Raw genomic sequence first — 27939 nt, forward strand, 5'->3', positions numbered from 1 at the left:
TTCTGATAATCTTATCTACAAATGAAAAGCACTGCTAGGAATTTACCCAAGGGATACAGGAGTGCTGATGCATAGGGGCACTTGTACCCCAATGTTTATAGCAGCACTTTCAATAGCCAAATTATGGAAAGAGCCTAAATGTCTATCAACTGACGAATGGATAAAGAAGATGTGGTTTATATACACTATGGAATACTACATGGCAAGAGAAAGAATGAAATATGGCCTTTTGTAGCAATGTGGATGGAACTAGAGAGTGTTATGTTAAGTGAAATAAGTCATACAAAGACAGATACCATATGTTTTCACTCTTATGTGGATCCTGAGAAACTTACCAGAAGACCATGGGGGAGGGGAAGGAAAAAAAAAGGTTAAAGAGGGAGGGAACCAAAACACAAGAGAATCTTAAAAAGTGAGAACAAACTCAGGGTTGATGGGGGGTGGGAGAGACGGGAAGGTGGGTGATGGGCATCGAGGAGGGCATCTGTTGGGATGAGCACTGGGTGTTATATGGAAGCCAATTTGACAATAAATTTCATATAAAAAATAATAAAGTTTGTTCACACACACACACACACACACACACACACACACACACGAGAAGAGGACCCAAATAGTGAAAATCTCCCCCCCTTCCTAATGTCTGTCCTTATTTTCTTATTTTTCTTTCTACTGTGTATGGATGTAATTTCCCCTTGAGCCTTCCACGTGCCCCTTACGTGAGCTGGAGAACATGAATACATTCTTTCTCCATTTAGCCCCATCTCTCAAACTCTAGATTGCCAGTGGAGTTTTTTTCATGGACATTTGCAATAAACCTTATCACTGTTTGAAATATGTTTCCTTTTTTCTTCTTTCTTTCAGTGCGCTCGGTATGATAATGCCTTCATTGCAGAGATCCTGATTGACAGAGGGGTCAATGTCAACCACCAGGATGAAGACTTTTGGACACCAATGCACATCGCCTGTGCTTGTGATAACCCTGACATCGTCCTGCTGCTTATATTAGTAAGTAAAGCAATGTGGTTTATTACCATTTGATGATTCGATGGCATATAAAAGGCTGTGTATTTAACTAGTAACATTTCACAATATGTAATACTTTGGTTGATAAAAAAAATGTGTGTGTGTGTGTGTGTGTGTGTGTGTGTGTGTGTGTGAGTGTGATCGTTTGTTTTCCTGGAATTACCAGATAATTAGAGACTAAGGTTGTGGGTCACATAGTTCATAAAACAAATTGCACAGATGTCATGTGAAGCTATGCTGCCTTTTCTGGGAAATTATAAGCCTTAATATTTGCAGATCAGTCTTAACTAAAATGGTTTGAGAAGTGTTGTTTCATTAAGTCCACAGTCCATTCTGTTCTTAATTTTTAGCCAACTAGACACACGGTATCTATTAAATCTTATCCTCTTGGTGACATCTAGTAAAGAAGTATCTGCAACATTTCTTTATGAGGAAATGAAAACGTTAAGTATAACAATCACTAGATTTACTTGTCGCTCTTGTTTTCGGGTAGAGCTTAGACGCTGACATTGACTCTCACACCACACTTTAATTATTTTGGAATTAGGATTGGGGATTTTTTTTTCTGGTGAGTTTAGCTCTAACAAAGGTTTTAAGAAGTTGTGCAGGATTTTTTTGAAAACATGTGCCTCTCAATGTCTGATGACATTGTGTGTCTTTAACAGACAGAACTGAGCAACAGAATTTGACTTTACTGCATGTATGAGCTGGAGGTCAAATCTATAGTTTTCGAGTTAACATTTTCCTGGTTCTGCAGTTCCCTTTTCTCACATTGTATGCATAGTTCTATTTCTGATAGTTATCTTAGTGACCTTCATTTACCGAGCATTTAATTAATATTTATTGACTATCACTTTCAACACAGTTCCTGCCTTTGAAGAAATTACAGTTTATTCATTCATTCAGCAAATCATTGTTGAATAACCACTATGTTCTAGGTGCTACACAGTGGGCGAAAAGACATTGGATGTTATAGAGCGTGGCAAAAACAAACGAAAGCAAGTAAAGTGAGACTGAGAAATTTGATTAGTGGCTTAAGCCAGTCTGAATAGTCTGCCACCATCTAAGAGCCAGCCCAGCCAGCCATCCACGGGAATAATTTACTTTTAAATAAATATGGATGAAACACATTGTCCTAAAAATTGTAATTTCTATAGAAACGTGTACCCATCAACAACCCCAAACGAGAGATTTATTTTGTTTCCAGTATTAAATGCCATTGTACTTAGTTTAGCACCGCATTGTCCAATATTCTCTCTGTTTTCCAAAGATTATTGATGCGTAAGAGACTGCGTAAATATTTGAGTGCCTTTTGTTCTGTACCAAGAGGGTCAGCAGTGAACAAAAGTAGCCGAAATCCCTGCAGAAATCCCTGCCTCGTGGGGCTTACATTCTACCGGGGAGAAGGACAAACACGCAAATGAGTCAAATACACAGGATGTCACCCACAGAGAACCGCTGGAAGGACAAGAAGAGAGGAGTAGAGAGTATTAAGGGGTGGCCTCATGGAGAAGGTGACACGTGAACCATGAGCCACATGGAGGGGTAGTCACGAGGTGAGCAGGGTGTGGGGGGATAGCAAGGGCCTTGTATTTGTGGAACAGCAAGGAAACCAGTGCAGCTGGAGTGCGGCGGGTGGGGGCGGGGGGGCCAGTGTCGGAGACACAGGCGGTGGATCTGCTGGCACCAGTGGGCGGGACATTGGAATCTCCTTTCACCCCAGGTGACTCGGGGATCCTTTGGAGAGTTTGGGTGGAGAAATGATGCAATCGGACTTATGTCTGAGAAGGTCACTGCCTGCTGTGTTGAGAACAAACAAGCGGAGGGGAAGGATGGGGGGCACTTAGCACCCTGCTGTCAGCCGCCAGGCTAGCCCCGGTGGGGTGGTGGGACGTGACTGGCATCTGCACGTGTGCAAGGTCAGGCTGTCCGTGTTTGGTGTGGGATTGGATTTAGCGCTTGAGAGAAGGGACACGAGTCACAGATGGCCTGCCCCTTTTGGTGCGAAGACGAGAGGGTTGGAATTTGTGTTAAAAGCATCTGAATCATCTTTTTCAAGATTGTCAGGAAATCGTTGTCTAGAGAAACAATTCCATCTCTCTCTCTCTCTCAAAAATAAATAAATAAACATATTTTTATAAAGGGGGCGGTCACCTGGGTGGCTCAGTTGGTTACGTGTCTGACTCTTGGTTTCGGCTCAGGGTCGTGATCTCATGGTTCGTGGGTTCGAGCCCTCTGCTGTGATAGCGCGGACCCTGCTTGGGATTCTCTCTCTTCCTCTCTCTCTGCCTTCTTCCACCCCCTCAAAAGTAAATAAATAAACATAAAAAAAAAAGGTTTCGGTGAGTTGAGATAATTACGTATTGTGGGTTTTTGTTAAGTAGAGATGTGTGAATGTGTGTGTTGCTGTCGTATCCTGAACAGCATTAGAACATTCCTACTTTAATTGGATCACAAGTGGTTTGTGTTTATTATGGAGTAGGTTTAGGTACTGTGAATATTGTCAGTATTCTTGCCAAATGATCTACAAAATTCTAGAAGATACTAATACTTGACTTTTATACAGCACTTCATATGTGCCTGGTATTTTTCTACAGGCTTCATAGGGATTAATTCACCCTACTACATATGTGCTAGCTTTCACCTGCCTTCGATAGGTGAGGGACGAGTGCTCAGAGAGGGCAGTGCAAATGTTGCAGGCCGGAACATAGTGTCTGAGACCGTTTGGTGTCCTAATCTGAACCCCAGTCCTTGTGATCTGTTGTCATATGTCTAATGCTAGAATTCATACAGAGCCAGAAGTCCCCAGAGTGGACTACTAAGGCCGTCATTCCCATTGTTGTTTTTTATAATTTTTTAAAATATGTATTTATTTTTGAGAGAGAGAGAGAGAGAGACAGAGCATGAGTGGGAGAGGGGCAGAGAGAGAGGGAGACACAGAATCCTAAGCAGGCTCCAGGCTCCGAGCTGTCAGCATAGAACCCAACACTGGGCTCGAACCCATGAAACTGAGAATATGACCTGAGCCTAAACCAACACTCAGATACTTAACCTTCTGAGCCACCCAGGCACCCTCGTATGAACCTTGTTTTCGATGTCTTTCATTTTAAAGACACCATTTTATTATTTTATTTTATTTTATTTTTATTTTTAGAGAGAGAGAGGGAGAGTATGAGCGGGGGAGATGGGTAGAGGGGCAGAGGGAGAGAGAGAATCATAAGCAGGCTCCAAGCCCAGCGCAGAGCCTGACACAGGGCTTGATCCCACGACCCTGGGATCTTGACCTGAATCAAAATCGAGGGCCGGGCACTCAACCAACTGAGCCACTCAGGCACCCCATAAAGACACATTTTAAATATATACTGATAATTAATAAACATCATCGAACTCACGGCCAGTGACACTGTAACTCATGCCTGAAGGAAGTGTATCCACCCACATATTTTCCCCATAAGGCTCATCATAGCTTCCTTGCGCTTAGAAGCAGTAGATAGGACTTCAGCACCATGCTTGGGGCTCATTTTAAGCAACAGAATCACCAACAAAAGGACAAAAGTGTGAAAAACATGGCACCAAATAGACTACAGTAAGACTTTTTTTCACTACGACCCTGAACCAAGAAGACGCCGCATCGTCTCACACAAGCTCGGCTCCCAGCATGTGCACTGGGTGACCGGAATGTTCGTGCATGTGCGCGAATGGCCATGGACGTGTACCCGAAGTGCTCATCTTGGTGTTACAAAATAATTCGGCAAACAGGAATAATGAGGACCCACTGTGTTTATTACTAAGCAAGACAATTGATACTTTCTGGAATTTTAAGTATGAAATGGAAATCATTTAAACCCAGTATATTTTCGGAATTGGGGTGGGTCCAAGAAAATGATGGGTTTCTGCAGTAACTTTTCAAAACTTAGACCAAAAAGAAATATGATTTTTACAATTTCGAGCACGTAGTAAATAGGGCTTTGCAGTTTCCTCGAAGTTTTACAAATACCTCACTGGGAAAATAGAGTATTTCTATGATGTGAGTAACACACTTAATATATAATCTCTATTTTTATGCAAAGAATCCGATATCAGAGAGGTTATATAATAGAATAAAATCTCAAATCTAAATGTTTTGGGTCCCAATAAAATAATGCACTATATTTTTTATATTTATATATAAATATATATATACATATATATTTATGTTATATATAAATACATGCATTTAATTATATATATAACATAATATATATCATAATAGTTTGTCCACTGAGAATTTTCTTTTACTTACCTTATTTTAGTGATTGTTGAGCATCTCCCATATGTACATTTTTATTTTTCATCTTACATTATCTGATTTTTTGAAAATATTTTCTGATTTGCACCATATTCGAACACTAATGTTCTATAGCTCAATATTTCACCTTGGTTTTTTTTTTTTTTAATAATTTCAAGGTAATTTGCCATTTCCCAGATTTTAAGAAGCTTTTCTATTAGGAATAAATCTCAAAAGCTGATAATTGATGAACTCCAGTCATGTCAGGATTTATTCTCTTGAAAATCTCGATTTCACATTTATTCCAACATGTTTATACATGTATGTGTCTGCGTCATGTCTGGAAGCACACGATGAGTGAGCGCTTATAGGATACGCTCAGAACTTGCTCAGGCACTTGGCTCACCAGCCGGCTTCCCTCTGCCATCAGGTGCCACGGGACTGCGCTCAGGGTGGTCTCTGGGTCCACTTGCTCTCTTCTCCCCTCTTTCCTCATGTGACTTTGGATAAAAGATTTGCATTTATTGCGGTTTTCTGAATTTTCACATCTGATGGCGCAGTGCGGCCCCTTCCAAAGCGGGGGCAAATCTGAACACTGTAACAGCCCGTGGCATTTGGAACCATATGAAACAAATCCCTTTCATTTGGAGCTCATTATTTTGAAAGGAGAATAATTTAATTGAGTCAAACACTGCGGGGTGCTTATTTATACTGGAGAAAATGATTCACCCGTGTTACTGACAGATCATCTCGGGCTTTTTCTCTTTTCCTGTTGAAAAACTTGGGAGGCTATAATTTGATATTCCACATGTCCTGGCATTATTTAATAAATCTTACTCTATAAAGGGTAGCTCTGATACATAATTACAAGAAGTGAGTAATAGACAATTGAAGGATACAGTGTCATTTTAATTAGTTTTATTTATTTGCTTATTATTTTTTAAAAATGTATTTATTTATTTTGAGAACGAGAGAGACAGAGCACATAGGCAGGGGCTGGGCAGAGAGTGAAAGAGAGAGAACCCCAAGCAGGCTCTGCAGTGCCAGCACAGAACTGCGAGATCATGACCTGAGCCAAAGTCAAGAGCCAGACAGACAGTTAACCCAGCTGAGCCCCCCAGGTGCCCCAGGGTAATGGTGAATTTTTTCTGTTACATGCTCCCAGGAGATATTTCAAGGGCTTTTCACTCCTTGAAATCAGGTGCAGGGAAAATGTTAGCAGGTGGACAATCATTTACTAAGGGGAGCTCAGCAGTATCTTTACCATTGGCCGCAACAACGCACACGGCTTGTTGTGTTTGAACAACAATCCTTGGCTTTTTGTGTTTGAACGTCTGATGTTCGCGATTTTTTTGCCTGTTGGATAGAGGGTGTCATGGACCGTGTCTGGTGGGCAGTGTGGAACCAGATCATTTTAATGGGTGCCGCATTTAATGGGTGTTAGTTTCTGGGAACTAACAATTCTGTCATAACTGAAACAGTAAATGATATTTCAAAAGCATGTTGCTTACTTTGTGTTAGTGGCTTCAACTGAGAGGTCAAAATTAACTCATTCCCAGACTTTACTCGTTAGTTGCTTGGACCATTCTATACTAGTATGGAGTTTTTATATTGTTTCGTTACAATTTATCTTTCCCATCACTTTGATTTAAATATTAAGACATGGGGCACCCTGCTGTTTAAGATTATATTTCTCCCTAGAAAATGAGCTATAATTCCAGATGGTTCAGGGTAAGTCTGATTCTCCAAGACCTGTGGCAGAGCTGATGTCTTTATCAACTTAAAAATTTTTTTTTCTTAATATTTATTCGTTTTATTTTGAGAGAGAGAGAGAGAGAGAGAGAGAGGGAGAGACAACTTGAGTGGGGGAGGAGCAGAGAGAGGGAGACACAGAATCTGAAGCAGGTTCCAGGCTCTGAGCTGTCAGCACAGAGCCCGACGTGGGGCTTGAACTCATGAACCATGAGATCAGGACCTGGCCAAAGTCGGACGTTCAACCGACTGAGCCACCAAGGTGCCCCATCTTTTTATGTAAATGACCCTACATATGATATTCGACCTCTTTCTTAACAGTTTATCTTGCCTTCAACTCCACTGACAAAATAAGTTTTCAGGCTTGAATGTGTTTGGCTTCACCCAACAAACTGTTGATTCCTTCCCCCCCCCCCCCCACATTTATTCACAGCCTTTGTTCCATTCCAAAAGGTGTGTGTTCGTTCTCTCTACACTATGTGCTCATCCGTCCTCTCTAGATTCAACTAATTTCCACCCTTTGAAGGATTTCTTCCTCACTTTTTCATCTCTCATTTCCACGGTCTTTCTATTGGACTCTTCTTTTAAATTCATAGTTAGGTCCCAGGATCTTCCATTAATTCAGAAAATAAGGAAAACCCTGATCAAATGTATTTCCTGTAATTGTCACCTCAGTGTCTCTCTCATTTTTATAGTCAAGCTTCTCTGAAGAGCAGTGTGCGTTTGCTGACCCACTTATCACCTCTTGGCCACGCTTCGGTGCGGCCAGGCTAGCTGCTGTCCACGCAAGGACCACAGCGTGGCCCTTGCCAAGAACACGGTTGGCATCGCTGTGATGGACTCGGGAGGCACATTTTATTGTTTACCCTACTTAATTTATCTCACTAGATCTGAAGGCAAGTGGGTCAAAAAAGGAACTTGGGCAGACATCCAGGTTTTTAGCCCCTGTTCGTGGCCATTAACCCCAAGAGCCTCTTTGCTTTATTGAGGTATGCTTGATAAACATGATTGTGTATACATATATTTTAAATTTTTTTAATGCTTATTTTTGAAAGAGAGAGAGACAGAGGGTGAGCAGGGCAGGGGCAGAGATAGAAGGAGACACAGAATCGGAAGCAGGCTCCAGGCTCCGAGCCGTCAGCACAGAGCCTGACGCGAGACTCGAACCCACACACCGTGAGATCATGACCTGAGCCAAAGTCGGATGCTTAACCTACTGAGCCACCCAGGCGCCCCATGATTGTATATTTTTTAAGTGTACAACGTGATGATCTGATATAAGCATACTTTGTGAAACGATTACCACATTCAGATTAATTAATATACATCTACCAACTCACGTAGTGGCCAGTAATTCTTTTTCTGTTGTGGTAAGAATGTGGTAGGAAGATCTACTGTCTTAGCAAAACTCAAGTGTACAAAAGTCACCATGCTGTATGTTAGATCCTGAAAGCACATCCATCCATCTGTAACTGGAGGCTGGTTCTCTGCCCAGTAGCTCCCCATCTCCCCGACCCCAGCCCCTAGTGACCACCCTTCTTCTCTGTGTTTCTAAGAGTTTGACTTCTGTTTGTTGTACGTCCTACCACGGCCTAAACCTTCCCATCACTAAAATCGATAGTGAAAACCCATCCTGACTTTACGGTGAAAATTCTCACTCAATATTCACTGGGACTAAGACCATGAAAGGGATTTCAGAAAACGGGCAATAGTGTGTGCTTCGTGATTTTTCTATGACTTGACATAAAATTCTTTGAAGGACAGAGAAATACACTTTCATAGGCATCTGGCAGAAACATGAGTCCTTTTGGTTTTTCCCAGGCTTGGAAAGTTTGAGACACACATGTGTCCACGTCCAAGGCATAAGGAAAACTTCCTTAGGCTTCCCTGTTCATTTATGTAAGCTCCCATTTTTGGTAAATTATACTTCTTCTTCAAAAGTGCTTTCCATTATAACCTTTTTTCATCTACATTTAAGACAATTTAAAAAATTTAATAATTTAATATTGTAAAGCATTTAGATTTAATTTCTGAATGTCCTTTTAGTAAGACATATTGTTTTTCTTTTTAAAAAAAAATTTTTAATGTCTATTTATTTTTGAGAGAGAGAGCGTGAGCAGGGGAGGAGCAGAGAGAGAGAGGGAGACACAGAATCCGAAGCAGGCTCCAGGCTCCGAGCTGTCAGCAGAGAGCCCGATGTGGGGTTCAAATCCACGAACCACAAGATCATGATCTGAGATGAAGTCGGACATTTAACCAATTGAGCCACCCGGGCACCCCAAGATGTGATATTTTTCTAATCACAGAAGCAATTCACATTTATTTCAGAAGCATTGAAAAATATAGAAAAACCAAAAGAACATAAAAGTCCCCCACAATCCCACAGCTCAGAGAAAGTCAACGTTATCATTTTAATGCACAGCTTCCTGGTTCTTTGTGGGGGTGAGCGTAGCACCCACTTAGTCCATACAGTTTCTTTGCAATATCGCAAAATTATTCCATGTTTTTAAGTATTTTGTGAAACGTGTATTTAGAGGCTGCACAGTGTTCTAGAGTTTAGATGCTGTAATACTTTTGGGGAATTTCAGCTGTTTCGAGTTTCTCATGCTTAAAAATGATGAGTGATTTGTAATTTAAAAGAGCTGCTATTTACAATGGAACATAATCATCAGTTTTATTTCCTCCATGACTGAGTGGAAGAAGTTCAACTAAAGAGAGCTCTGAGGACGGATACGGATGTCTACGCATCTGGCTCTTTCTAAACTAGAAGCACGTAACTGAGTTTTTCCTAGCTGTTGCCAACTGAATTTCAGCATAAGAATTACACCATGATGCTCTAAGACACTCCTCATGTGAAATGGCTGGCCTGTACCTCTGGAGTGCATCTAATAGTTCAGTCCTTGGAAGACTGACAGAGTAGCCAAGTCCAGAACCCTGCATGAGAAGGGCTGTGCCATCATGCCCCACAGCAAGTTTGTGTGGGACGTGGGCTACTGTAGGGTCAGAGATGCCTGGAAGTACTTACTTAGAAGCATCATGTGGCATTTCTGCTCTGCTTCGTTTCTCACCCCCTGCCCCCCGACCTTGTGTTCAAGGTTACATCTCAAGAACGGCTTTGGGATGATGAAATATCACCCCTTTGTGGGTGTCATAGCCCGGGAGTCCTTATACAATATGACTGCCTTTCGATTTGGAATGTGCTTTCTACGTAGGTAGCGCTGGATTGTGTATAGAGCAGTGAAAGAAAATAACCTGCTATCATATGCCTTGACTTTTGGTTCAAGTTGTGTTTTTCTCGATGTTCATTCCCTGTAGGTCGATGATCAGTATCCCATGCAGATTTTCCCCTATTGTGTGCCCTCTATGTAGCATTGCTTAGGAGTTTATATTTTATTAGCAATGACTTGCACTGAACCACTTCTGTAAGTGATCACTGTTTCGACGACCCCGTAGTTCTGAGGTGGTTAGATTTTCATACAGTCTGTTCAGCTAAAGAGAAGAGGAAAGGGTCAAGACATTCCCATGAGCATAGAGAAACATTGGTTTTCTGATCCCGGTCATTACGGCTCCCTCTTTACCTCCATTGGAAGAGCACGCCTGACCGCCATACTGGCTGCTAGCTGTGGGTGACAGAGTGTTTTTTACTTAATTCCGAACTCATCCCGGGGACTTGGATGCAATGTTTATTAATAAATCAAGCTCCACAAGATAAGAAATTCCTTCACAGTCAAATTTAAAGAAACATTCAGTCCTTAAACCGCATTGGAAAAGCACATTATTGTACCAGGATCCTGCTCACTGCTTGCTCGTGTTGGGAGGGCTCGTAAACACACACCCAGAACAGTGCATATTTCTGGTGATGCTTTCCTGTAATACCATTGTTGTCATTCATGATTCTTGACACCCTCATTTCTTTTTCAATATTATATCTGTTACAACAACCAGATCTGGGTATTTTAATATTCACAGAAATATGATGTTAGGTAATTTAGTCTTTAGATTTTTTTTCATTTTCAGTGAAGATATTATGAGATATATATATATATATATATAATTTCTATCTATAATTTTCTGATATCTAATATATATATAATTTCTATCTATAATTTTCTGATATCTAATATATATAATTTCTATCTATAATTTTCTATGATATCTAATATATATAATTTCTATCTATAATTTTCTATGATATCATATATATACATATATATACATATATGCGTATATATACATATACGCATATATGTATATATATTCATATATGCGTATATGTATATATATATTTATATATACATATATGCATATATGTATATATATTTATATATGCATATATGTATATACATTTATATATATATAAAATTTAATTCAGAAAGCTTGAGCCAGGACTTGCCAAATGAAATCACTCTTTGAAAGACTTGGTAGGCTGTGTTCCCTTAATGATTGTAGTCTGTGTTTAAAAAAAAAATCCTAACACCTAAGAAGGTTTTAACTTTAAGAATTGTGTAATTTGCAGATAATATAACAGAATTTCAGGATTCCGTGTTAAAACTTGAATAGCTGCTAGTTGTTTTTGTGGAGATGGGGTGGGAGTAAGAAAACACACTGTGTCTCAGAAAACACACACACTTTATCCCCTGGTTTGCTATCATTCATGTGATTTTGGTATTTTGTCTGGTGGGCACATGTCATTTCATGCCGTTTATTAAATCTTTGGCCAGTTGAGATTTAGGAGAAATCAGCAATCTGCGTTTACCTGGCAACTGAGAAGGAAAATGAGGAGGAAAGATGTGATGTGGGAAAAGTGTAGAAAAACTAAGACACGTTTGAATTTCGCTCTGTCTGACCGCCCGGGGTACGCAGAGTATGCAAGGAAACCTAGTGTGGGAACCATTTGGCAGACGGAAGTGCTTTCACCCTTTTCTGTAATAATTGAAGACTTTTACTAAAAACTCTGGCTTGCAACTTGGCAGACTAGGAGTCAGGTGGGAGTGTATATAGGAATAAGGAATATAATAAAAGATAAGATAACTTTTTTGGCTTGAGAAAGTAAATTAAAAAAAAAAAAGAAGGGAGCCAAGCCAAAACGATGCCATAGAAAAATCCAGTCACCATCCAGTATTTTCTGTCAGCCTAGAGGGAGTAGAAGGGGAATAAATCTGCAAGTAGTAACAGAAGCAAGAGAAGTGTTTGATGGCAGGTTCCACATGACTCTAAGGCTGGGGGCAGAAATAAAATAATGTTTCCAGGAAGCACAAGACAACACAGCTATGACAGCTGTGAGCCTGTGCAGCACGGGGCCCTCCCTTTAGAGGCCGTGAGGAGTAGGTCCAGGCCAGAGTGCTGCTTTCCACATGAACTGGTTCTCAGAATCGGCAAACATCGGTTCTAGAATTACGTCCTTGGTTCTGACACTCACCTGTCCTGCTGCCCTCATGCGTGGGGACACAGTTACCACCTGCCTCCATTCTTAAATAATGAAACTGGTAACTAAAAGGGTTACCATTGGGGCGCCTGGGTGGCTCAGTCAGTTAAGCGTCCGACTTTGGCTCAGGTCATGGTCTCGCGGTCCGTGAGTTTGAGCCCGCGTCGGGCTCTGTGCTGACAGCTCAGAGCCTGGAGCCTGTTTCAGATTCTGTGTCTCCCTCTCTCTCTGACCCTCCCCCGTTCATGCTGTCTCTCCCTGTCTCAAAAACAAATAAACGTTAAAAAAAAATTTAAAAAATTTTAAAAAAGGGTTACCATTAAAGAAAAGGGTTTGGGCATCCCCAGTCCAGGTGCCTCCTGATGAGGTCCTTACAGACTGTCCCTGGGACTCAGTCTAGCTCAGTAGTGCCCCAAGCACTTGGCCCAGGGCTTCCCGTCTCACTGTGACCCGTCCAGCAGGTGGAGGCTTCACAGTGCTCTGGGGCGGTGTGGAGTTCTAAGATAGAGATTCTGCAGGGACCCCAAATGCGTTTGACCGTGACACCTGGGAGACATCTCTTAAAAAGATACTGTGCCATGAAATGCAGGTAAAAGTCGCAGAAGCTCCTCAGTGAAGCTGGAGAGGAGAAAGGACATCGATGTGTGAGGGGCTGGTTCCACCAGGATCCAGTGCCCTCACCTCTGTTACCTCCTCTGAGCAGAGTTTAGTCGGCAGTGAAAATGTGCAGGGACAGAACTTTGAGAGCATCAGTCTGAGATTGGGGAGAGTTAATTGGAAGGTCGCTGATAACGAGAAATTCTCAACAATAGAATAGTTTAAGAGACTTCACTTCCGTCTCCTCTCCGAGTGAGATGACAGTCGGTCTTAATGACGTCATTGCCCGGGGTTTTCACAGCCAGCGACACAACCAGGTGAGGATCCACCTGGGGTTTGTTTCCAAAATTCATGTCCGTCCCATTTCTGCCACGCTTCTGTATCTACTGCCTTTCTTGGGCTTTGATGAGAGTGGGGATTATTTCATAAATTTAACTGGACCCTTTAAATAAACTGTAAATACCGTGAAAATAGCTTCTTTGCCTTATAATTTTTATACCACTTCTGCACCCTCATCTGAGAACTGCAGATACGAAGATGCGAAAGAGACCTCAAAACATGGAATAGGGTTATGGGATTGCAGAGTCTGGCAGGGACCTTGTCACATCATCTCATCGAAAGACTTATTTGAACTGTCCCAGGGGTCTGGGGCTGGGTTTGGAGAGGAAGCCACCTCTCCACCTGGCACAACGCCATTGATGGATCTGCTCAGGGATCCTTGAATCCTGACGGGTTTAACCTTTCCTACGGCAGTCAGATTCACCTGCTTCTTCTCGCACGTACTATGCTCTGGATTAGTACAAATTCTGATGATATTTTAGAACAAAAAAAGCCATTCTCCAACGTTTATTTATTTTTGGGACAGAGAGAGACAGAGCATGAACGGGGGACGGGCAGAGACAGAGGGAGACACAGAATCGGAAACAGGCTCCAGGCTCTGAGCCATCAGCCCAGAGCCCGACTCGGGGCTCGAACTCCCGTACCGCAAGATTGTGACCTGGCTGAAGTCGGACGCTCAACCGACTGCGCCACCCAGGCGCCCCTAAAAAAAAGCCATTCTCAATAAGCTGCAAGGGAGTCTTCTCCTCAAACTCAGGATAAAAATGGAAACACTATTTTCAAAAATATCTCTGGCGAATTATGTGCATTCATTCATTCATTCATTAAATACATTTTTTATTGAGGGACCACTGTGTGCTGTGTGCTAGGCTGGCTCCTAAGGATACATGAGCAACAGAGCAACCAAAGCGTCTTTGGCCTTAAACGTGGATACTGTGTAGGAAAGAAGGTGAAACTGAGCATAAACACTAATTTGTTTCTTAGTGTATACATATTAATATATTTACATCAATATTTTTATGCGTGCCTCACATCGAATCTCAGCTTCGGGTGAGGGTTGGGATGGGGTAAGGCTGTGTGTGGACCTCACCCCCGTGGCCATGCGCACACGTGGACTAAGACAGAAGAGGCCCCTCAGTGGAAGCAATGCCTTTGCAAGAACATGACCTGAAATGGTGGTGAGTCACTCTGGGCTTAGGATGTGGTGATGAGAGTGAAGGAAATACTGATGTTATATTTTGAAGGTGAAATCAGTAGTAATGTGGGTCGTTTAACATCAAAGAAGGAGAGGGAATTTAAAAATGACTCCAAGCCATCTGTGTTTGGGAAATTGGAAGGGGTGGTGCAAAGACCATCAGAGAAAAAAAGTTTTCTGTGGGAGGGCTATGCATTCCTTTTTGAACATGTCAAGGTCAGAATCCATGAAAGATCCACCGGGGGATGTCCAGGAGGCATTGTTTCTGGAACTCAAGAGAGAGAGTCTCATCTACACACATGGGAACAGAAGCCCTCGAGTAAATCAGGTCACCCAGTCAAAATGAAAGAACATTTAAAGTGCCTGGGTGGCTCAGTTGGTTGAGCGTCCTACTTCGGCTCAGGTCATGATCTCACAGCTCGTGAGTACGAGCCCTGCGTCGGGCTCTGTGCTGATGGCTCGGAGCCTGGAGCCTGCTTCGGATTCTGTGTTTCCCTTTCTCTCTCTCCCCCTAACCCACTCGCATTCGTCTCTGTTTCTCTCAAAAATAAATAAACATTAAAAAAAATTTTTAATAAAAAGAAATGAAAAAAAGTGAAAAAACATTTGAAAGATGGTCCAAAGTATACCAATTAAAAGACTGTTAGAGAAACAGGAGGCTGCAGAGAAAACTGGAAGAGAGGAGCCAGATTTAGAAGGCAAGCCAGAAGCTGGTGCTGTCGTGAGTGTCCAGGGGAAACATGGCTGGAGAGTTTCCTTGTGGATGGAGGAGTGGGAATTAATGGGAGAAGCTAGTCATTCAAACGTGGGGAAGTAAATGCTAGGAAAGTTTCAAATTGTGTCCCAAGCTCAAACGCAAGCACATATACACTCTGTGTCATTTCCCTTTCGTATGTGTATAAATATCGCAGTGTGGAACATTAAAACTGTAATAGAATATGCTAGACTAAAGAAAGAAAAAGAAAGAGAGGAGCTGATACCATAAGGCACCAGAGATAAATCACACATGAGGACCATTAACGCAAGGTATTTAGGGACAGAAAATATCAATTGTCCATATTCACAGTTTGCCGGTAAACAAAACCAGAAAAGGCTGTATTTTCTCTGAGCAAAGTATGGAGTGTTCGGATGAACAAAATAAGCCTTTTATTTTATGTATTTATTTTTTTAATGACATTTATTGTCAGATTGGTTTCCATACAACAACCAGTGCTCATCCCAACAGGTGCCCTCCTCGATGCCCATCACCCACCCTCCCCTCCCTCACACCCCCCATCAACCCTCAGTTTATTCTCGGTTTTTAAGAGTCTCTTATGGTTTGCCTTCCTTCCTCTCTGTAACTTTTTTTTCCCCTTCCCCTCCCCCATGGTCTTCTGTTAAGCTTCTCAGGATCCACATAAGAGTGAAAACATATGGTATCTGTCTTTCTCTCCCTGACTTCTTTCACTTAGCATAATACCCTCCAGTTCCATCCACGTTGCTGCAAATGGCCATATTTCATTCTTTCTCATTGCCAAGTAGTATTCCATTGTGTATATAAACCACATCTTCTTTATCCATTCGTCAATAATGGACATTTAGGCTCTTTGCATAATTCGGCCATTGTTGAAAGTGCTGCTATAAACATTGGGGTACAAGTGCCCCTATGCATCAGCACTCCTGTATCCCTTGGGTAAATTCCTAGCAGTGCTATTGCTGGGTCATAGGGTAGGTCTATTTTTAATTTTCTGAGGAACCTCCACGCTGTTTTCCAGAGCAGCTGCACCAGTTTGCATTCCCACCAACAGGGCAAGAGGGTTCCCATTTCTTCACATCCTCTCCAGCATCTGTAGTCTCCTGATTTGTTCATTTTAGCCACTCTGACTGGTGTGAGGTGATATCTCAGTGAAAATAAGCCTTTTAAAAAGCAGGGAACACTGACTGGTATTAGAGAATAATTAAATGAAAATCAGTGAGGTAGAAAGACACTGCCTCATTTCGTGCAAGGTCTTTGTCAATGAATATTGTGTGGTTCACACAAAACCATGATATGAATAGAAATAAATGAGTGGCTTAGTAGGACATGTAATATAAGCAAATTGCACAATACCTTCAAATTATGTTCAATACCTTCAAATTATGTTCAAATTATGTTCAATAGGGGGCTCTTTACTAACGTGGAACCCATGATTTCTTGTCTCAGCTTTTTCTCGGAAACACTCATTCACCGTGGTTCCTTATGAAATTGTATCTTTTAATTGGATGGTTGACCTTTAATTATATCGTGGCCACTCATTGATTCAAACGTTACTCAGGTTTGCTTGCCAGATAATCATTGACTTGTCTAAAGTTTTACTGTTCACCTTTGACTTTAGTAGATTTGAAACTCATCCGGGACCCAAGAGAACAGTCCTGTGTTTTCATCTTGTTTCAGAGTGTTGTTCATTGTTTATTTTGAAGAATACTTTTCTCAATATAAATGTCACACATTTATTGTAGAAAATTGAAGGAAACCCATACATGTAAAGAAGAAAATTAAAAATCACTAATAATTCCATCGCATAGAGCTAATCACTGAGTATGTTTTGATGTGTTCTGTCCTCTGTGTCTCCCCTCCCCACATGTCAGAATTTACACAGAATTTACCTGATATGATGTGTACATGTATGTATTGGTAGCTTTTCTTTTTATATACACTTTCTGCACATCCCCAGGTCCTAAAATTTTCTTCTACATGGTGGTTTAGTAATACGCAGTTGTGTCATATAAATGTCCTTATTTAAGTATTCTCCTCTTTTATTTTTTATTTTATTATTTTTTTTAATTTTTAAAAATTTTTATTTATTTTTGAGACAGAGGGAGACACAGCACAAGTGGGGGAGGGGCAGAGGGAGAGGGAGACACAGAATCTGAAACAGGCTCCAGGCTCTGAGCTGTCAGCACAGAGCCCGATGCGGGGCTCGAACTCACAGACCGTGAGATCATGACCTGAGCCGAAGTCAGACGCTTAACCGACTGAGCCACCCAGGTGCCCCTATTTTATTTTATTTTTAATGTTGATTTATTTTTGACAGAGAGAGAGAGAACAAGCCGGGGAGGGGCAGAGAGAGAGAGAGGGAGAGAGAGAGAATTCCAGGCAGGCTCTGCACTTCCAACACTGAGCCCGATGTGGGGTTTGATCCCATGAACCTTGCCATCATGGCCTAAGCTAAAATCGGATGCTTAACTGACGGAGCCACCCAGGCGCCCCAAGTATTCTCCTACTTTAGACATTTTATCCAAATTTTCGTTACTTTCTCTGTTTTTACAACACTATTATTCACGGTCATGGCAATATCTATTTCGTGTTAAATAACTATGTTTATATCGCTACACTTGGGCTTTTCATCTTTTGTCTGGCAGATGGGGATTCAGCTCTTGGTGCCACAGACCCAAGCCCTAACAGGTCTGCCCACTGCTAGGTGCCCGTCCTCCCCTGTGTCCCTTTAAACCGCTGTCATATGTGGAAACATGTACAGACTTCTCCAGCGTGACTGTAAATGCCATCCACACCAGTTTACGTGGCATTTTACAACTACCCTTTCTTTCTTACATGTTTTGTTTTCTTGACATGGGTGGTAACTTCGCATGACAGCAGGGCCACAATAAACATTTATGTGCTCCCAGCGTAATAATTATTGACCTCAGAATGCTTACAGCGGGAGCTGTAAAAATGTGTTCCAGTATCATCTCAACTGTTATAAAATTTTAAATGGTTGTAATACAGGTTTTGAGATTTTTATTACCATAAAGATTTACCATCATTTAAAAATCAAAGTACATTTTAATTATAATAAAGGCTTAATACATAGTTCCTAATGAATGAATGGATTCCCCGATGGTATCGCCTCCTGCATTATCTGCCAACATTCTAGCATCTGGAGAAAGTTAAATGCTTTTAGTTTTCTCTCTCTGCTTAAACAGTGGGAACCCATGGGAAAGTCTTTGCTTGAGACCAGAGATGCATGAATCTTCTGGTTCAGTTCCCTAAGTTCTCGTGATTGTGGGCGGATAGAAGCCCCACGGTCCCTTGGTTGGTCCGACTCAAGTACAGGAGGGATGTCCTGTGGCAAGATGATGGGTTCTTCCTTCGTGGCCTCGTTCACTGGCGGTCATCCGGGGTAATCCGCTCTGTTACAGGTTTCTGCTGGTGCACACCCCACCTGACATCCTCCTTCCTGGCTGCCACAGGGCTTTCAACAATGATGTCTCAGCTGAGCTTTGGGAAGAGAGATGGCAATTGAATGTGTTGAGGTTTTGAGGTTTAAGTTTCTTCACCTGTTTCCTTCAGAAGGAGAGGGGTTGCTTGCTGAACGTACCTCATAAAACAGCATCTCTGCTCGATTTCCCAATTCAACAGCAATGATAAATGTAAAATGATGCAGGGCATAGAGAGTAGGTGTTTCATGAGAACATGTGTGTCTTATTCCTGTTTGCATTTGATTGCCCTTTGGATCAGTATCTGTTATTCTTTTTGTTCAGTGATGTTAAGTTTCATTTTGGGGGGACTCTTACAGTTTTGCTTATCTTTTTATAAAAATGGTTTGCTATCTTCGCTCTGATTTGTTTGAAGCTTTAGCAGTTCTTTGGAGTTTGTCCTTGAAGATGGGGCAGAATTGTGAGGAAGTTTTCTTTTCGTTTGCAAATAATGGCTCCTAAGCAATAGTGAAGGGTCTGTTGTGCTTTGCGGGGCCACTGGCTGGAGGACAGACTTTCAAAGAAACTAAGTGGTAAGTTACCTGGAAATAAGCGAAGCGGATGGATTTTTTGGAGATCTCTTTCAGAAGTGCCTGTAAGTTTCTACTCAATCTTTCACCAAAGTATTTTGTTCCATGTGGGTTCTCTTTAAGGAACAGATTTGCAAAGAGTTCTCACATATACCTCAGGGCACATTGCCTTTTTGTCAGTAACGGTCATAAGACAGGGCATTCTGGCATTTTTTCTGGTTTGCCTCAGATGCTATACTTGAAGCTGTTACCACCGTTGGGCTGCATAGTCTGGGCATGGAGCTTTAGAACCATTTCTTGCCTTTGAAATCATTTTGCTTCCTCATTGCTGCTTTTGTCAAATGTATCGTATGGTAAGAGTGAGGGGAAGAAGGGAAGGAGTCAGACCGGATCTGCCACCCTCAGCATTTCAAGGAGCTGGGGCTGAACTGCCCTTCCTTCTCTCCTTCAGCCACTGCATTCTGCCCATGCTGTTTGGAGCTTGCATTCAGGGCCCCGCCAAATACTGCACGCAGAGAGGGGTGGGTGACGTATCAGACGCTAGCCCATGGTGGTTTTACAAATACTGTACTTTTAAAAATTAAAAAAAAATTAATGTTCATTTATTTTTGAGAGAGAGAGAGAGACAGAGCATGAGCGGGGGAAGAGCAGAGAGAGAGGGAGACACAGAATCCGAAGCAGGATCCAGGCTCCGAGCTGTCAGCACAGAGCCCCACGCGGGGCTCGAACTGAAGAACTTCAAGATCATGACCTGAGCCGAAGTCGGACGCTTAACCAGTTGAGCCACCACGGCATCCCACCCACAAATGTTGTATTTAATAAGATACTCTTTCTTTTTTGATTACCTTTATTAGTGCAGGTACAGTTTATTGAGTGGCTGCTGTAGGTCAGCACTGTGCTGGGTACTGCATACATTTATACCGAGGTTAACTGGCATCTACATTAAGTAGTAAGAGTTGGCTCCACCTTGCAAGCTGATGGACAGAATTAGGTGTTTTGTCCTTGGTCCTGAAATCGGCAAACAGTAACCCAGAACTCAGAGCGTGGCTTCTGTGACACCAGGAGAACTTCCCTCCCTTCTCCTGTTTCCTGCTACCTCTCACTCAAACACTCCTTGACAGATGTGTCCCTGTTTTGCAGCTCTCTGAAGGCTGATACTCCACTTTCATTAATTTTTTTTTTAACATTTACTTATTGAGAGACAGAGAGAGACAGGGCACGAGCAGGGGAGGGGTAGAGAAAGAGGGAGATACAGAATCTGAAGCAGGATCCAGGTTCTGAACTGTCAGCATAGAGCCCGATGTGAGGCTCAAACCCATGAACTATGAGATCATGACCTGAGCCTAAGTCAGATGCCCAGAAGCTGGGTGGCTGAGCCACCCAGACGCCTCACCACTCTCCATTTTTGAATAGTGTCACTAAACTTACCATCTCAATGAATGCAAGATAGCGGAAATACGTCATTAAAAATGTATAGACTTCTTCTATTTCAGAAACCCCATTTAGACTTCTTGTTCTTATCTAAATCTGTGTTTCTTTGTTTTGAATGTGCATTTCTTGTTGGATAGCAACTTTTATTGTTCAGTTAATATGAGACTCCATGAATAGTTCAGCAGTGAATATTGTCGCGCTTCCCAAATACAGTATTTTTGGTCAAGTGAATTCAGAACATTTGGACGTTTAAGGGGTTGGGGTCTGGATGACACAGGCCCTTGAAGTCTTGAGAAAAAGTTGGGGTGATCTCACCATACAGTTCCCCGTATCCTTAAACTGAACATTTGCAAACTCCTAATATCATGTGCTGTGACCCAAAATAATTGCTTGCGCATTATACATTCCTCTGGGACAGCCTTCATCTTATCCTGCTAGCACATAATGCAGAAGTTTCTATAGAAAGAAGAGAACCCATCTGCAATTCAAAAGCACAAAACATTCACTCACAGAATTTTCTATTTTTCCTATCAGGTTAGATGCCAACATTTTTATATGTAAGTGGAATATTTTGTGGCAGGATATTTGAAGACTGTGTAAATATTCTGTTCCTCATCAAGGTTTCGTTCAAATGTCTGCCTTTCCAGCACGCAGGAATGTAGTGTTACCATCCCTTACTGACTCCCATTGAAATCAGTTATTACTCTAACGAATGCCGGATTCTAACTTTGACATGCCGTCTGCCTGGGTGAGTTGGTATTCTCTTGTAAGGAAGACCTGTATTCAGGCGTTCATGTGTCTGTCGATATGGGCATGCACGCATGGGTTCCTAGTTTCAGTTCTGCCCTGCAAACACCTGGCAAACCTCACCCCTGCCAGTGATCAAGGTTCACTTCATCATTGATGGGACCAAGGGACATCCTGTGCTGTCTGATAGGGTATGATGGGAAGAATATGCTATCCCCTCTCTGGTTTCCCTGCCAAAAACCTCGTAACACATATGAGAGAAGGTCTTGAGAAGACTGAAGAGGTGTCCCAAATTGGGTGGAACTAATGAAAAAGGACAAGTACATGTGCCAGGGGATCGTGGGTTACCTCCCGGGCTGGGGAAATAGCGGTCAACAATACAGTTGGAAAAGGTAACGCCAATTTGGGTGTGCAGGGTGGTTTAGGTAATAGTAGTTAGTAATGCTAAATTTTCTGATTTTGATAACTTGTATGCATGAGACTTATCCTTATTCTTATGAAATATACACTAAAACATTAGAGTTAAAGGGATGTGTGGTGCCTGTTGACTCACTTTTAAGAGATTTGGGGAAAATAGTGCAAAAGTAGGAGGAAAGTATACATTGGCGAATTTGGGTAGAGGGCAGAGTATTGGTTTCCTGGGGTTGCCGTAATAAACTACCACAAACTGGTGTGAGGGCTTAAAGCCACAGAAATTGGTCATTCCACAGTTCTGGAGGGTGGAGTCAAGGTCCACAAAGCCGCGTCCCCTCTGAAACCTGAAGGAGTTGTCTGGTCCATTTCCCGGGGGCACCTGCTGGTCCTTGGCTGGTGGCTGCATCGCCCCCCATATCTGCCTCTGTCTTCACCTGGCTGCCTTCTCTGTGTGTGTGTGCGTCCCCAAAGCCCCTCTCCCTATAAGAATACTTGTCCCACTAGTTACTGCAACATGGCCTCCTCTTAACTCACCTGATGACATCTGCACCTGTCCTGTTTCCACATGAGTCCACATTCACAGGTACTAGGCCCCTGGGACGTCCACATTTCTTGGTAGGGGGACGCAATTCAACTCATAACAGGTACACAGGGTTTCTTGGCATTACTCTTGCAGCTTTAACTGAATTTGAAATCATACCAAGATAAAAAGTTGCCAGAAAGTGTTGGCGTATAAAAAGTGGTATTTGCTGAAGCCAATTAAGCAAATATTCAGATGCCATCAATTTCAGTATTCATGTGTTAGAGAATCACTACTCAATGAACGAATTGGCAAGATATTCACTGACATTAAATTGTTACAGAAAGCAAACCAGGAAAATGTTGCTTACAAGAAAGGTGCACTTATGCGTTCATAGGTTATCTGATAGGCAAGAGGTGAGATTCCGGTCTGGGAGGAGGGGTGGGGGGTTGATGTATTTGAGTTCCATTTCCAATACTCTAGGGACATAGGTGAGGACAACTGGAGGTGGGGTGGCCTTCCTTAGAGAAAATGTCCTCAGGGCTCCCTGTGGGAACTGTTCAGGCCGCAACTGCAGAAAGTATGTGAGGAGTGGGCTTTGGCATAGATAACATCGACTGCTTTCACTTGCCCGATGGAAACCGATCACCGTATGACTGATGGTCTCAAAACCAAACCGAAGGACTTGCCTCACAGTCTGTATCGCACGAATATGACATCTTGGTTGAGCTGTTCCCACTGATGCACGTTTTTCTTAATTTGGAATGCCTTCTTTCATTAAAGGATAATAACTACCGTCAGGATAAGAAATCTGACATCTGGTGATTAGGCGTAGGAATGTAAAACTAAGAAGATGCTTCACACGCACGCACACGCACACACGCCCCGGGACTTAGGGTGTTCATGGGCACCGAATATAAACGAGAAAGTATCTCTCTCTTCCATCTAGTCTCGCTCTCACCAGCCTTTTAACGCAGCCGTCTCCTAAGCCGTATGTTTTTATAAAGTACAGCATTCGGTTATTTAAAAATATTGTTTAAGCTTTATAAAATGTGTGGTGATGGCTAAGGCTGTTGTTCTTGTATAATAGAACGGGTGCCGCCTTGGGCATTTTTTTTAAACGTTTATTTATTATTGAGAGACAGAGCATGAGTATGGGAGGGGCAGAGAGAGGTGAAGACACAGAATCCGAAGCAGGCTCCAGGCTCCGAGCTGTCAGCACAGAGCCCGACGCGGGTCTCGAACCCACGGACCGCGAGTCCATGACCTGAGCCAAAGTCGGACGCCCAACCGACTGAGCCACCCAGGCACCCCAACCTTGGGCATTCTTTGTGCTGTATTTGAAAATCTAGTCTAACACCTTCCCCTCGTCCTGCTTCTCATGCCCTGAAATAAAAGAGTGTGCTTACAGTGGGATACCCACACCAACACGTGGGGCAATTAAAGTTTGCTGTTGTTACCCACGTTCTGTACTGAAAATAGTGAGCCCCGTATCCACGGAAACACTGTAATTAATATGTGCACCAGTTCATGAGCACTTTTCCCCGGCTTTTATCCTCCTAGCTGGAAAACCACTTGGTGGATTCAGCATCAGTGGAACGAAATTTGAAATGTAAAAGGAACATTTCTAAAAAGCATTGAGGAATATCATGTCCGGAAGAGAAAAAAAATAAATATATTTTAGAATACATGTGTTTTGAAATTTCCATATTAAAAATGGACAATGTCAGACTGATACTTTTATTGAATCACTTAATGGCTCTCGCTTTGCAAAACTGAGAAAAGTTCATTCTATATTACTGAGTGGCTCAAAGTTTATTTTTTAAGAAAAACAAGTACTAACACAATACCTTATAAATGTTGCTAATTCCCAACCTCACTTCCCTTTCTGTTTTCTGGACATTAGACCATCCTGATGGTATTGTGGCAAGTCTCTGACATTTTGAGAAGTCCTATTTTTCAAGCCCTCACCCTTCAGTTCCAGTGGGATCCATTAATAACTAAAAGTGCACATTAACACTTGACCCATTCACACTAAAAGTAATAACCAGTCATGAATCTTCTCAACGGTGGGTTTTTTTTCCCTGTTCTTGTTTGTTTTTTTTTTTTTAACAGAGGTAAGATTTCAGAAGTGTAATTCAAGATATACCCAGCATCAGGACCCCTGATGCAGGAGGGGCGCTCACCCTGTCCAGTGTTAGAAAGAAGAAGAGGAGGGAAGAATGAGAGGGAAGGGGAGAAAGAGAGAAGGAGAAAGGGAGAGAGAGGGAGGGGAAGAGGGAGAGGGAGGAAGGAAGGAAGGAAGTCACAAACGTCCATCTAAAAGAGTGAAGGCAGTTGTGAATGGGATCCCATTCACAATTGCACCAAGAAGCATAAAATACCTAGGAATAAATCTAACCAAAGGTGTAAAAGATCTGTATGCTGAAAACTATAGAAAGCTTATGAAGGTAATTGAAGAAGATATAAAGAAATGGAAAGACATTCCGTGCTCATGGATTGGAAGAATAAATATTGTCAAAATGTCAATACTACCCAAAGCTATCTACACATTCAATGCAATCCCAATCAAAATTGCACCGGCATTCTCCTCGAAACTAGAACAAGCAATCCTAAAATTCATATGGAACCACAAAAGGCCCCGAATAGCCAAAGTAATTTTGAAGAAGAAGACCAAAGCAGGAGGCATCACAATCCCAGACTTTAGCCTCTACTACAAAGTTGTCATCATCAAGACAGCATGGTATTAGCACAAAAACAGACACATAGACCAATGGAATAGAATAGAAACCCCAGAACTAGACCCACAAATGTATGGCCAACTAATCTTTGACAAAGCAGGAAAGAACATCCAATGGAAAAAAGACAGTCTCTTTAACAAATGGTGCTGGGAGAACTGGACAGCAACATGCAGAAGGTTGAAAGTAGACCACTTTCTCACACCATTCACAAAAATAAACTCAAAATGGATAAAGGACCTGAATGTGAGACAGGAAACCATCAAAACCCTAGAGGAGAAAGCAGGAAAAGACCTCTCTGACCTCAGCCGTAGCAATCTCTTACTTGACACATCCCCAAAGGCAAGGGAATTAAAAGCAAAAATGAATTACTGGGACCTTATGAAGATAAAAAGCTTCTGCACAGCAAAGGAAACAACCAACAAAACTAAAAGGCAACCAACGGAATGGGAAAAGATATTTGCAAATGACATATCAGACAAAGGGCTAGTATCCAAAATCTATAAAGAGCTCACCAAACTCCACACCCGAAAAACAAATAACCCAGTGAAGAAATGGGCAGAAAACATGAATAGACACTTCTCTAAAGAAGACATCCGGATGGCCAACAGGCACATGAAAAAATGCTCAACGTCGCTCCTTATCAGGGAGATATAAATCAAAACCACACTCAGATATCACCTCACGCCAGTCAGAGTGGCCAAAATGAACAAATCAGGAGACTATAGATGCTGGAGAGGATGTGGAGAAACGGGAACCCTCTTGCACTGTTGGTGGGAATGCAAATTGGTGCAGCCACTCTGGAAAACAGTGTGGAGGTTCCTCAGAAAATTAAAAATAGACCTACCCTATGACCCAGCAATAGCACTGCTAGGAATTTACCCAAGGGATACAGGAGTACTGACGCATAGGGGCACTTGTACCCCAATGTTTATAGCAGCACTCTCAACAATAGCCAAATTATGGAAAGAGCCTAAATGTCCATCAACTGATGAATGGATAAAGAAATTGTGGTTTATATACACAATGGAGTACTACGTGGCAATGAGAAAGAATGAAATATGGCCCTTTGTAGCAACGTGGATGGAACTGGAGAGTGTGATGCTAAGTGAAATAAGCCATACAGAGAAAGACAGATACCATATGGTTTCACTCTTATGTGGATCCTGAGAAACTTAACAGAAACCCATGGGGGAGGGAAAGGAAAAAAAAGAGGTTAGAGTGGGAAAGAGCCAAAGCATAAGAGACTCTTAAAAACTGAGAACAAACTGAGGGTTGATGGGGGGTGGGAGGGAGGGGAGGGTGGGTGATGGGTATTGAGGAGGGCACCTTTAGGGATGAGCACTGAGTGTTGTATGGAAACCAATTTGACAATAAATTTCATATATTGAAAAAAAAAGAGTGAAGGTAGGAAATTTAAGTATGCATATAGTGATTTTGTAATTTTATTCATGCACCCTTGAAAATAAAGGTCAGGAAATTTAGTTAAAAAGAATTTAGCTAAAAATTATAGTTCTCTGCCTTAATTTGTAATAATTAGCTTAAGTTCAGTTTTTGGCTCCTTATTTTTCAGTTTGTGTCACTCAATCTTTTTTCAGTGCCTTGTATGTGCCAGGCACTGAGGCAGGTTGGGGGAGGGGGTGCAGATAATGGGGACTAAACTCCGATTTTGATGAGGGAAGTTCCTGCCCCCCGGGAAGATGGGCTTCTGTACAGGGAACCCCTGAGAGTTCAGCGATGCAGACTGCTGAGTGACAAGTGGGTGGGAATTGAAGCGAATGAGCCCCGCGACTATATTCAGCATCAGAGGTCACCTTCAGACTTGTTTTGAAAGAGCCTCATTACTTCTTGTAGAGTAGAACGTATTCTCTCGAAGTGCACAGTCTCCCTCAGCACCAGGTTGTGTCCTATTTATTTCTGTTGTTATTGACGATACATAATGATACGTATATTCGCTGTTGCCTTGGGTCCAGATGTTTGGCGTAGATAAGGTTATATTGGAAACATTTATGCATTGGGAAAAGAGAATAACTAGATTTACTTCTGTCTATTAGTATTGAAATCAATAATGAGACCCTGTAGTTCTCTCTTAATTGGCTCTTTAACAATTGATTTTTGGGTAGGTATGCAAAATCTTATTCTTCTGCTTGGCCACTAAAGGAAAGGAATCATTAGCAAAGTCTACTGAACAATGTTGCCTCGAATAATTTCTTTTCAAACTCTGAATAACTAAAAATATTAAATGCACTACGAAGACTTAGTTTGAAGTTTTCAGGACCTTAAAAGCACATGCTTCCTTACCAAAGTGAAAATCTGAAATATATAACTAAATTGTTCAAATAGAGGAGTATCTTCATGTGGTTACAGAAAATATAACGTGGCACACTCAAGATGGTGAGGTGAGTGGCATAGTTTATTCAGGGCAGATATTAAGAGGTACGCTATTTTGCCACTTTGGCCTATTTTTTTTAAAATTTTTTTTAACGTTTATTTATTTTTGAGACAGAGAGAGACAGAGCATGAACGGGGGAGGGTCAGAGAGAGGGAGACACAGAATCTGAAACAGGCTTCAGGTTCTGAGCTGTCAGCACAGAGCCCGACGCGGGGCTCGAACTCACGGACCGCGAGATCATGACCTGAGCCGAAGTCGGACGCTTAACCGACTGAGCCACCCAGGTGCCCCAACTTTGGCCTATTTTTACTTCCGTGTTTACAGTGTCTCCAGAGCAGCCCTTTGGAAAAC

General features: G+C 42.0%; 1 protein-coding gene across 1 annotated transcript in view; it reads left to right on the top strand.

Annotated features, from left to right (window-relative positions):
- Positions 1-27939, top strand: part of MYO16 (myosin XVI) — a 611926-nt gene that overhangs the window by 208642 nt on the left and 375345 nt on the right. Inside the window, exon 4 of the mRNA XM_047874837.1 lies at positions 865-1008. Coding sequence (XP_047730793.1) covers positions 865-1008 — 144 coding nt within the window. The remainder of the gene's footprint in view (positions 1-864; positions 1009-27939) is intronic.

Source organism: Prionailurus viverrinus, chromosome A1, assembly GCF_022837055.1.
Source record: "Prionailurus viverrinus isolate Anna chromosome A1, UM_Priviv_1.0, whole genome shotgun sequence".
NCBI lineage: Eukaryota > Metazoa > Chordata > Mammalia > Carnivora > Felidae > Prionailurus > Prionailurus viverrinus.